We start from the raw sequence: 12,852 nt of genomic DNA on the forward strand, positions 1-12,852 counted from the left end.
TGGCTGACACGGTTGCCTCGTGGAAAAGCCTGCTACGGGCTTGGAACGCTGCCTTTGAAGTCCGATATTTCTATTGGGGTCCTAGAGTTATCGCGTGAAAGTTTTCCCTCGACACCTCATCGGATTAAAAACTCTGTTTGTTTGTTACAGTATGTTTCTTCTATTTCCCATTTGGGAGATGCAAGGTTTTCAGTCAACAGCAGCATCACTTTGTATTACTACTGAATATAGTTTGTGTCTTTTGAGCAATTCTTTAGATCTCTCATTGTGTTTATTCAATCTAAACAGCACTGTTATTCAAGGTACTAGTAAGGCCTTGCAAGATTAATGTTGCATTGCGTCTGTGTTGGTTGTACAACCTTCATTCATGCTAGGACTCTCAAAGAAATAATGGTGTGATAATGATGTTGACGAAGCCTCTTTGATAAGCTATAAACGTCTTTAACTCCACAACTTGTTTATTTGTGTCCATGAGTTCGTTATATGTTTGCTTATTCAGTCTTCACGCTGAAGAACACGTTAAATATGAAATCAGATTATATGTTTAGTATATAGTCGATACCACCATATGTTGCTGCAGCTAAAAGTTGTATAGAAAATACTGTAGGCCAAATTAATTGCAATGGGCCAGCCGTGGGACAGGAGGGAAGGAGCTATGATTAACTTACAAATTGTGTTTGTGCTCTAACAAAAGGAGGGATTACACAGAGGTTCAGCTTTTGCCCGTTGTATTCAAAGCAACACCACCAAGGATAACTGTTTCAATTTGGAGACAAAGAATACAAAGAGGTGTGTGTGTGTCTGGAAGGGAAAGAGTTTTCAAAGAGTGCTGCAGTAAGAGTTTGGCGACGCTTCAAAAATGATGAATGATTTAATTTCATGTTTTGTTCTGCCCTTTGAACATTTTTATTCAGTGAGAATGTTTGTTACCCCCCAAAATAAATTGCAATATAACAATGGCAGGGAAAATCGAACGTTGCGTCTAATTCTTTATGATTTTCTTCATATGGTACTTAGTCATAGTGCTGTCTCACTTTGCCTTAAGCTAAAGACGGAGACACGGGCCATGTACCCATGTGGTTCTTCACTGCTCAGACCAGGTCAAGGGCTTTACTCGTCTAAATTCTAGTTTTTGCCCAGAGCATCTAAAAATGATGTGGCATATCAACTTACATAATTACCACTTGTTAGATATTGTAGGTTTGTGTGTGTATTGTGCGTTTATGCCGCTATATGTATGGTTAAGCCAGTTTTCCTTTCTAGCCCTCTGTATATCGTCTGTTCTGAGCACAAGAGCGATGACTCATCAAATCTCCAGAGATGCAAGAGGGGATAACCCACCCGCCCATCCATCCTTCTAGACACACTCATACTCACACAAACACACACACACACACACACACACACAGAGGTCTGGCCCTAGCGATTTTGCCTAACCTCTCTTTAACAATGCGGCATGACTTGGCACATGCTGGGCTGCTGCTCCTGTGGCTGCTGGGATTGGTGTGCTTATTGTGAGCCCTCTGCTGCACATCACCTTTGATTTGTGTGACTTTTTATGAATGGTTTCCTATAGCGCGCGCGCACACACACACACACACACACACACACACACACACGCACACTTCTCTGGGGACAGCAACACCTGCCTGCAGTTTCATATCCTGTAAACTCTAGGAAACCGAAAGACGGGAGTGCTTGTTGTGTTTTGTCACGCTTCAGATCAGGAGCAATGAACGAAACTTGCCTCGAAGCCCCTGGAACAAAGCCTGAAAATATAGAGTGCATGCAGGTGCTGAAATTAGAGTTTGTTTACCCACATTTCTGATTAAATGCTCCAGGAATAAAGAATTGCATAGCACCTGCCTCAAGTTTTTCTTTTTCCTTTTCTGTCTCTGTCTGTTTACGTTAACGTATGTTTAGATCACTCATTCTCTGTCATTCGCTCTCCTCCTTTAGACATCCGGGGTTTGCAAACCTTTATGGATCAGGCGTCTCGGCTTGGTCTGGATGTGTCCTTGCAGAGGGTGGACCGCAACGTCAGCAGAGTCTTCACTGACCTCTTCAACACGATGCGCACTGAGGAGCTCAACCGGTACCGGGACACTCTGCGGCGGGCCGTGTTGCTCATGAGCCCTCGTGGTGCACAGGTGTTCATCCACCAGGTAGGCTACGTTTAATACTTCTCTTCATCAAGCAGTCAGCAACACAAGCAGTTAGACAGGGAAAGAGCCAGGCAGAAAACATATATTCAATAATAATGATGACCCATGAAGGGAAACCCGTCTGCCTGTCGCCTGGAACTCATCATTAAAACCACACAAGAACCTTCAGTTATTAAAGCGATGAAACAAGAGGCGGCTGTCTTTCTCAACCGTGTCGAGTTCTGACCCAAAACCGATGACAGAGATCAGTGTGTGTTGCCTTGGATATTGAGTTGGCCAAAATAAAAACACGTTCAAGTGCCAATATTCTGCATCAAATGTTACAAATATATCCCTGGATAGTAAAACATTCATTCAGCCTGCACTGCACTGCCAGCGAAATGAGTCTTGTGTAGCACAAATCCACAGCCTTATGTATAACCCCAGGCAAAGTACAAACAAAGTCACAGCCACAGATGATTTGTATCTTTCTAAGCTCATACTAGGGCTGCAACAGACTTTTTGGATTAATGAGTAATCTGTTGATTATTACTTTGATGAATTGATTAGTAAGCCGGTAATTATTTTTGATTATTTTCAGCGTTGTTTTTAAAAAACAGAACTTATTCTTTATTTTACTGTACATCTTCTTGTTATGTTACTACAATAAAAAAAAAAATCAAACAAAATTAACTAAATGGGTATTGGGGATGATGCCATGCACTGAAAATAAAAGGGAAACTAATATACGTATATTTGATCAGATAAGTTTCTGTTGTGAAGAAATGAAGGATTCACTTTAGACTGTCTCTGACTACCGGCAAGAAATATTCCCAAAACTCCACAACTGGACGTTATTTCAGCTAATTAGCGTTCGTTAAATCTGCCTTCTCTTGCAGATTGGTGTCAGTTTTGACAGACAATGTATTTTTACAGGTTAATCTAAAGACAAACCGAAATACCTTCTGTTCATTGTTTCTCTGTTTATCTCTGGCTCATGCTATCCTAACATGGAAGCCAGCTTCTCCTCATCACGTTTGCTAATTATAACAGTTTGAATCAGAGGAAGGTGAAGTAGTTAATGAATCCAACTCAAGCTTTAGTACACATTTTTCCCTCAAGTTTCAAAAGTTATTCGTTAATCAGCTGCCCTCTCTTCAAAATGGTTCACGGGAGATGAACTGCTGTGTCCATGACTGCCCTAAATTCTAGTAAACTAAAAATAATTAGGTTATATGTAATGATAACAAAGAACACCTTTGGTCTCCCCACTAAGGGCAGACACAAGTGGAAGGTTTTTCTATGATCATCTGTAGGGGTTTTACTCATTATAACCATGTTGAATAACGTTGTACCGCCGTGCTTTGGCATGATTGAAGAACAAACCTGCGTGGCATTGACAGTGTTCCCGACAGTGAAAAATATGGCAACATTAAAGCAACCCAAGTGTCTTGTTCTGCCCAATAAACACGTCACAGTCCGATACTTAATCTTCTGCTCGTCTGGCAAGGACAGTGAAACAGTGATACAACACTGAAGATTTCCAACTCAAATGAACAATATGGACCTCAAATACAGGACAGTAGACAAGGGGTTATAGATACAAGTTACATCTCCTTTTTAACAGTAAGCACTCAACCGTGTCTTATCCGTGTTGAAATCTCTGCTCTTTTATTACCTTTATTCCTATGTGTTAACCAGAAGACAAATTCTGACTTGTGATAGTCTCTAACAATTTATGATGGTTTGTTTGTCAACTTTCTAGGCATCATGTTAACAACATATTTGCTGGTCAACTCCCATTAAAGCAAAATATTAAAATGTTTAAACCGAGTCTGAGGCCAAAATTAGTTGATTTTAGAATAAGCAATAAAAAAAAAAAAGAAGTGAGATTCACACATTTCATGTCATGAATCAGCAGAAGGAGCCCGGACTTGTACCGAAAATAGACAATGCAGAGAATTAAAATATTGTGCAGCGAATGATGTGAAATATATCCATTTAGAGGGAGTAGACAGTATTTCTCATTTTCGCCTACTCATACTTTATATGTTCTTTAAAACTTCTTGCTTCCACAGTATATTACTGCTTAAAAAAACTAGTGTTATATATCGAGCACACCCTCAGAAGAAAGTGGGAGAAGGTTTTCCAACAAGAGAAAAGACCTTCTCACACTTTCTTCTGAGACACGTGACATTATCATGCTGTATGTACTGCAATCCTGTCCATGTATATGGTAAATGGACTTGTATTCATATCACACCTTTCTAGTCTTCCGTCCACTCAAAGAGCTTAACACTACCTATCAACATTCATCCATTCACACACTCATTCATACGCCGATGGAAGAGGGTGCCAGGCAAGGTGCCACCTGCCCACCAGGATCTAAACTGATGGGCACATTCAAGCACACTCACACACTGATGGCACTGCCTTTGGGAGCAATTTGGGATTCAGTATCTTGCCCAAGGACATGTTGTCTGAAGGAGCCGGGGATCAAACTGCCGATTAGTGGATGACCCGCTCGAAATCCTGAGCCACAGTCGCCCCATAACCAAATTATTGTCTTGAAACCTCCCAGGGACTAAATTCCAAATTCCGAGCATATTTATGATTGAGGGATAGACACAGAGAGGGAGCGTGACTTCATTCTCTGCTCAGGTACTCCACTATATCTTTACATCACAGATAGTTGTTTGCAGCTATATTAATGCAGCTGAATTTCAAATGTAGTACTTTTAAAAACACTTGTCATACAAATACAGAATGCGTAATTGTCTCCGTTTTAAAAAGATGTTACACTCTGTGGACTTCAGTTTATCTCTGCATATCTCCAATCATCTGCGGTGATTAACTTTCTTTAGGTTGTGAGCAAATATAGTAGAAAAAGGCCACAAACTAATAGTCAGTCAAAATCTAAAAGTGAATTTACTGTGTAGGCAAATAAGTTTCATTAATTATAAACTGCTTTGGTCTTTCCCTCGACACCAAAGAATTCTGTTTTAGTTTCCACACACTTTTTATGGTATATTCTTTATCATTACTTATACAATTAATAGGAGGCATCTTGGAGCATATCTCTCAAACCCTGCTGTGAATATATAAATATATTACATGTGGTGCAGATTTGTTAATTCATAGAAGCCTCATTAATACTTTGGTACAGTAGCTGTTGTCACACTCCCCACCAGAGATACTGGAGGAGAAAATGTAAATCTGCTAATATCTGAATGGAGAAGGATGATGATGCCTTGGAGGGTTAAGTCCTCATGAAGTGTCTCAGCATAAGAGAAAAAGTAAAGCTGCCATGGTGACTGGAAGTCGGTAACGTGAATGTGAAGAAATGTGGTTAATTAGTAGGATTTATAGTATTGGTGTTCTTGACGGTTTGTGCAAGGTGTGACAAAAAAGCATTAAGGCAGTGTTTAGTATGGTTAGTGAAACTATGCTGTGTCCATCAACTAGAGCAGGGTAGCCGTGCCGCTTACCACAGAGACCTGCTCTGTTTCCGGCTCTTCTCCGAATTTGTCATATGTGTGCTCCATTATTTTCTCTTCCTTACTTCTGCTCTGCTCTGTTGTACTGTGCATTCATTGTCTATACCCACTGACATGCATGGATTATTAAACAGGCCGACATATAGGCTTAAACAATTATAAAGTGATGCGCATTGGCCACAAAAACATGCATAATTACCTTAAAGAGACACAAAATGACCACAAAGAAAGGCAACATAACTACAAAGAGACATAAACGACTACAAAAAGATGCACATTGGCCACAAAGAGATGTGAAATTACCTCAAAGAGATGCACATTTACCTCTAAGGATGCAAAATTACCTCAAAGAGATGCAAAATGGCCGCAGAATGATGCAAAACAACTACGAAGAGACACACAATGGCTTCAAAGAGATGCAACGCAACGACAACATAGACACAAAACGACTACAAATGACAGCCACATCTCTCTCAGTCTGGGTTTCTTGTTCCTATGTAGGGGGGTGAGTCGTCTGTCTCTGCCTAGAGGCTCATTTTCATCATAAGCTGTCCATGCCTACTTACTTATCCCTCTACAAGGTCAAGGGTAAGAGAAAAATGTCTCAATTTGCATTGGAAGGATGAAAGAGAGGCACCCTTGTCAGGCCGACAGTTCATCAAAGTATTAACATAGCTGGACTATATTCATATATTCTTTAATCCCAAATTCACCTGACTAACATTAAAGGACATAAGTGCATTAGCAAAAGTCTATTCTGTTCTATTCCATTCTGATAGTGCTCTACTTCCCTGAGTTACATATTCTGTCACAAGTCAGTTGTCACTTCCCCAGTCTACTCTCAGGCCAAAGTCATTTCTTATACTTTGAACAGGATGTATGTCATTGACAGTGTGTGCGGTTTTATGCTGAAATTCTGGGCTCTCGCCTTCTCCCGTCCAGACAGTTGCCATCTCGTGTCTCGTTCACTTTGGCTCTGAGAGGATGTAGCGTCTTCTGTCAGCTTCAGTGCCACCCCGTTCCTGACACCCAACAACTCTCTGTTCCCTTTATGATAGGGAAACTTCACTTGAGTCACGCAAAGCTTTTTAGAGCATCATAAAGTGGAATTTTAGGCTTTCAACTGTTCCATTTCTACGTCCTTGGCTGTATTAGTGAGCATTTGCTAAATCACTTATATAAAACGATGCACATTTAGGTACAAAAACGTGACATATTTTATGACGTACCAAACTCACTCTTAATTAATTGTCAACGGTAAAGCTCCAAGCTATATATCTTGCAGACACCCAAATTAGATTTTTGGCTCTCTGGGTTTTGGCTTTGGGAGACATCTCTAGCATTGATTAAAATACTTTAAGCAATTGAAATACCTCTTGTGAATATGGATTGTTAAAATAAATAGTATGCCTTACTAGTAAGACTAATGTATGTTCAGGTTAAATTGAACATTTAAGAGTGTATTCTTATTAGAAAGCAAGCCTTTCCAAGTTACAGCTATCCATTCTAGAGAGACTGTTGGTCTGTGTATACTTTTGCAATGTAAAACAAGTTAAATGTCTTATTTAACTTGTTAATTTAATAATTTAATAATATCTTATTCTGTTGCATCTTGTCTCTCTGTGCTTGCGGGACAGTAGCCTCCTAGAGGTGTTGATGTGAATGGAAACGGAATGGGTGGCGTCAGTTGGCATGCCAGCTGTGCAGGCCAGTTGATGGATGGAGCAGAGAGGCCGGGTGAGGTCTGCCTCTCTCCTGTGCCGCAGCCACACCGTGCTACAAGAGTGACAAGCGCTGCTGCCTGCTGCCAGGGAACGTGATAGGGAGAGAGAGATGCTGCACAGGGTGGCAGGAGGGTAAAGAGAGGGAGACGGGAAGAAAGAGAGAGCACAAAAAAGAGGGACGCAATGGCCGGGAGTAAAATACAGGACAGCAGGAGATGGATGTAGGGAGGAAAGGTCATAGATGAGAATGAGATGGGGAGCTCATCGAACATAAAGCACTTCTGTGTGAAACAGTAATGGGTGAAATCTAATGGAAGAGATGGCAGTGAAGAGAGACAAAAGAGATGAGTGCTGAGACACTGGAACTGAGTATTATATCTGACAGACAGTACCTATTTACAGAGGGAGGGTTTTAAAACCGGTGGATAAAAATGACTTCTGTGCGAAGAGATAATTAAGGTATGGATATATATGGATCGCTTTAATTCATTTAGATAGACCCGCTGAAAGTGTGAATGCAACCCAGGTTGCACATGTGTGTGGTGGAAAAAAATCTTTTTAACCTCCCTGTGGGAAATAACCGTGATGAGAAAACTCTTAAATATAAAAAAAACATATTTATTGAACAGACACTAATAATAATTCAGCTGAATGGATAGAGCTCTTTCCCCACGGATGGTTCGGAGGTCTAACCACAATGAATAGACAAAACATAGTATATATACACATTATCTCGTCTCCTCTCCCTTCACCCCCCTTCGCAAATGTCGTCCTCCTCTGTCTGCCGATGGTGAGATCAGGATGACACTACAGCAAGAAAGAAATGCTAAAATACCTTTGATATGAGATAATTTCTTATTAGCTTTTAAATTAGTCTGGTTGGCCTCGTCTGCATTTCTGCAGGTTTTAAGCAATACAAGTTATAACTAAGAGAACGGTATGATACATTTCTCCAACACTGATGATAAACCTAAAATAAACTCACACTTTGACAGTTTAAATGAGTTCAGTTGGAAGAAAGTACAGTTTGTTTCCCTTCCAAAGGCTAGATTGTGCCTCGTTACCTTTATAAACCTGAATTAAAAACTTTCCTCCAGAGCTTTTTCTGTTCTCCAATTATCATCTAACAAATGGAAGGAGTATTTGTCTGTATGCCTTTCCTTGGATTTTCTCGACAACTGCTCATCTGATTAACTTCACATTTGGCGGGTGTACTGCTGAGGACCCAAGGAAGTGTAGTGTTGGGGCCAACAATTAAAAAAACTGTGTCTTATACTGTATTAAACTCTCCCTCTCAGAGTACATACGTCACTATTCAACTTTGTCCTGAAACCTGCCAGCATGATAGTGTCACGTGTCTCAGTAGGATACCTTGAACTATATGATACAAGTTGAACTTGTTTCTGTAAATTGAACTTTCGATTTTAAATAAAAGCTGTGTTATCAACAGACATGTCCAGATGTGTCAGCAGTGCTTCACTGATTCAAGAGATTGAATGATGACCTTCCCCTGCTAGACTCGTAGTGGATTCATAGTACTTTCTTCTAGCTGGTGTCCTTGAGTATTGTGATTTTTTCCTGAAACTGCCACTTTATGCACCATCTCTGCCAACTGAAACATCTTCAACGTCCAACTATTTATTTCAAAGGGAAGAAGGTCATATAAATGTCATCACTAAGGATATATTTGTGCACTCTGTCAAGGTCAGCTATTTAGCTGAATTGAAACCTGGTTTTATTTGCTTGCTCTGTCACAGAAAAACTTAAACTTGTCCATCAAATCTGGCTTTATTATTACTATGATTTATTTCAGCAAATAACTCCTTCCATTTTTGCGTTTTGTCCACCCAATTTTAGATGTCATGCTCTGTGATGAAAATATTATCACTCTGACTTTGCCTCAGTGGTTAAAGGTGCTACCTTAAAGGCAGAATGAGTATGATTTGTCCGTTGCGGTTTCCACAACATTCAAAGTTGGCCCCTCCCCCCCAATTTAACGACTCTAACCAGCGAGTTTAGTGAGCTTTAGTCCAGCTAGCGAATGGACATAGTCAGAACCGTAGAGATTACCCCGCAGGCCCCGCACCGGGGGGGGGGCTCGCGTGGCCCCCACCCACCTCCAAAAAAAATGAAAAATTGACATGGGATGCACACTATGGCCTTATTGTCTTGTCTGTGTTTCCAGAGTTGATATAAAAATAAAGAAAAATATATTTAATTGTGCTTTCTTTGTTAGCTAGGTTAGTGACGTGACGACATAGGTCAGAAGGTCACAGACCGGCATGCCCACGGCAAATAGGTAGCTAGCGTTAGCACTGATTCACTCAGTAACGTTTGCACTGATTTTTCCTGAGGAGGAAATGAAACGCAAATTCAAAAGCGGAATTCAAACAGAAAATTGCTGAATTGAATGCCAAACCTCCAAAAATAACAAGTATTTTTCGACCGGCTGGTGAAGGATGCACTAATCTGTCAGAAGAGACAGGTGTTGTACTGTTTGCTATAGCTAACATTACCACGTAGCTAAAGTTATACTTTGACAGCCTATCTTGCCTATATGGGGGGGGGGGGGGGGGGGGGGGGGCTCTCAGGGTTATTCTGCGGGGGGGTCTCACGTGTTTCCGTTACGGTACTGGACATAGTGTCTGTGTTCAGATTAGAGAATAAACTAAACTTCCCGAGTCTATACATTGTTTTTCTAGGAAGACACTTAAGTAAAGTTTCGAGGTTGTTTTAGTTGTATGGGGTGCCGGAAGTTAAGCAGTATGCTCTTTAGCAGTCATTAGCAGTTCCTTCTTATGGACGGGGCTTATCAATTTGATTTTGGTGTTGCTCAACCGTGAGAGTATGAGACCCAAAATTGAAGTCACTGTTAGCTATTGCTTTGAGAAATGAACTCCAGCTCTGTTTGTTTTTTTGTTGTTGTTTTGAACCAACCACAAATAAATACAAAACTTGAGTTTACTGCAGCGTCTGGGCTGGCTGCTCGTAGGAAGAAGCTAGCTACTGTTGCTAACTGGAGGTAAACCCACACAACCCTCTGCCAGCTAGCGTTCTCTTTAGATGACACGCTTTCTGTCAGAAACCAAACTTAATAATTATAGTAACATGGAGTATTTCAGTTTTATGCAACTTTATACCTCTAATTTACTACATGTCAAAGAAACTATTGCACTTGTTACCCTCTACATCTCCCAGCAATTATAATATTCCAATAATATACAAAAATACAGATCTTAAGATACAGATCTTACAGAATACAGATCTTAAAATCTTTTACTTTTAATAAAGTAAGATCTTAAATGTAAGAGTTTTAGTTTTTTACAGAGCAGCATTGCTACTTTTACCTTGGTAAAAGATACGAGTACTTCTTCCACAAAAAAATGTCACATCTGTGCACCAATTGCATGACATACAAGGTTCCAGTGTTGGAAGCGGATTCACTTGTCAAGACATGAGACCATGAATTGCAGATTGACCCTTGTGACAGTTGAGTGTGAGATGCAATAAACACATTTGCCCTTGCTGGGAATTGTGTTTTGATGCCAAGGACCCTTCCTTCCGTCTTAATGTCACAAACGCTTGTGGACGGTGATTTACAAGCGGTCTGAGTTGACATGCTATTATGGGTCGCTTTGGAAAAAGACTATGGCATTTCTTGGTTGGGTAATTCAGTGCCATTGACATGAAAGCTTGTGGAAGAACAACACACACACACACACACACACACACACACACACATATACGCATATCAGCATGCAAGTCTCACACACACACTTCTTCTTCACACACATCTTTCCAACATGAAAGCCGTTAGACACCTCTTGACAGTTAGCTTTCACTCTGACAAAACAATTGTAAAGGACAAAGAAATGTTAATCAGAATGTCACAGGTTGAAAACACTGAAAAAAATGGTATTTTTAGATTGCGTCCACTTGAATGTTAAGGTGAATACCATTTAGTAAATGTTGTAGAAATACACAGCAGACTTACAAAGGGGGGCAGAATTTGAGAAAAAAAACATTTGCTCATTTCTAGTGCCATGTTTTCATTTCAAATGTTACTTCTTATTATCTCTGGCACTTTAGGTTGATATCAAACGATCGAAAAAGGTTGATTTTACACCTACAGCACCTTTTCAGCAGTAAGAGCTAATATCCCCTGTCTTCATATCCTTTGCCAAGTACTTTGTCTTTTCATTCCTTTTTACAATTTTTACCCAGTGTTTACTACTTCTTCCGTTTTTGACAGCATTTCTTAGTTTTAAGAAACTGAAATATGATATCAAAAACAATCAATCATTAGATTATTGTACCTGTGCAAATTTTCCCTGGACTGTTTTTCCCTCACATTTTTCTAAATATTCCTGAACGCAGCACAGTTGTGCCTTGGCACCTGGACTTCCCCTCTCAGATGGAATAAAGCTGGCCATGACCTGGAAGTGTTTATCCCAGCATGACTCATTAACCTGACACGGAGAGCATGGTGTTGGTGCAGGGGAGCGTAGTACTGGCACAAACAACATCCTTTGCATTCATGCAGAAGAATGCCCAAACACGTGCACACCTTCACTGCTTCACTCCGCATTCCTTCACAAGATTTATCACTGCCAGTTCTGTCTACACCCCCCTGCCTTAGTGCTAATGAGTTAGACCAGGTCTAATTACAAAGCCAGAAAAGTACCTCTCAGCCTGAAACGCCATAGAAAAACACACTTGTAGCCACCGTCAAGATTCACCGAAGACTGACCGAGAGTACAAATGAAGGCCACGGAGTGTTAATAGTTGAGTGGCATTATTTGGATTTGGATGCTGGGAGTTTATGGAGGTGACAAACAAAGCATCACATTAGGGATGGCCAGTACTTAGCAGGGGGATTGCAGGTACGTTTTGAATAGAGGACACAGAGTGAGAGACTATACAGCATCAAGATTATCTGTACTGTATAAACAGACAATTTGCTCAGTCTGAGAATTTAATCATGTTTACTGATTGCATTATTTTTTTGACGAAAATCCCCTTTAGCTAATGGGAGATGCCCTCATTTATAATTCACACATACTTTAGGTTCAGTTGTGCTACAGCTTGAACATGATAATTGCCATATAATGGGCCCTTTAAAAAAAATGCATTTGTACACTAAGTTATGAATTACAATATAAAATGTTTTTGCTAATCTGCATATTGTCTATGTATGAATTTAATTCCTAGTTTATGTAAAGCTGCAATATTTTGTATTTGTCAGAAAGGCTATCCAAGGACACTAGATAAATATTATTTTCAGAAACTTTAAATGCAATTCATGTGTGTAAAAAGTGTCAAATCCCATGTCCGTGTTAAAGCTGCACTCCCTACTTGTCTTTCATTGTAGTACACATAAGTATCCCCAAATTTACAGATTTTTCAACAAAGTAGTTCAACACTTTACCTATAATGGGCTGTTTGTTATTGCCATTGTATGCCCCTTTTAATACATATAATGTGTCT

The 12,852-nt window shown here is 40.1% G+C and overlaps 1 protein-coding gene across 2 annotated transcripts in view; it reads left to right on the forward strand.

The window, feature by feature from the left end:
• grid1a (glutamate receptor, ionotropic, delta 1a) overlaps positions 1-12,852 on the forward strand; it is a 195,390-nt gene that overhangs the window by 123,874 nt on the left and 58,664 nt on the right. For both annotated transcript variants that reach the window (XM_068719898.1, XM_068719906.1), the window contains exon 4: positions 1,960-2,165. In XM_068719898.1, coding sequence (XP_068575999.1) covers positions 1,960-2,165 — 206 coding nt within the window. The remainder of the gene's footprint in view (positions 1-1,959; positions 2,166-12,852) is intronic.

Source organism: Cebidichthys violaceus, unplaced genomic scaffold, assembly GCF_023349555.1.
Source record: "Cebidichthys violaceus isolate CVI_PGR_0920_01 unplaced genomic scaffold, fCebVio1.0.p SCAF_10, whole genome shotgun sequence".
NCBI classification, from domain to species: Eukaryota; Metazoa; Chordata; class Actinopteri; order Perciformes; family Stichaeidae; genus Cebidichthys; species Cebidichthys violaceus.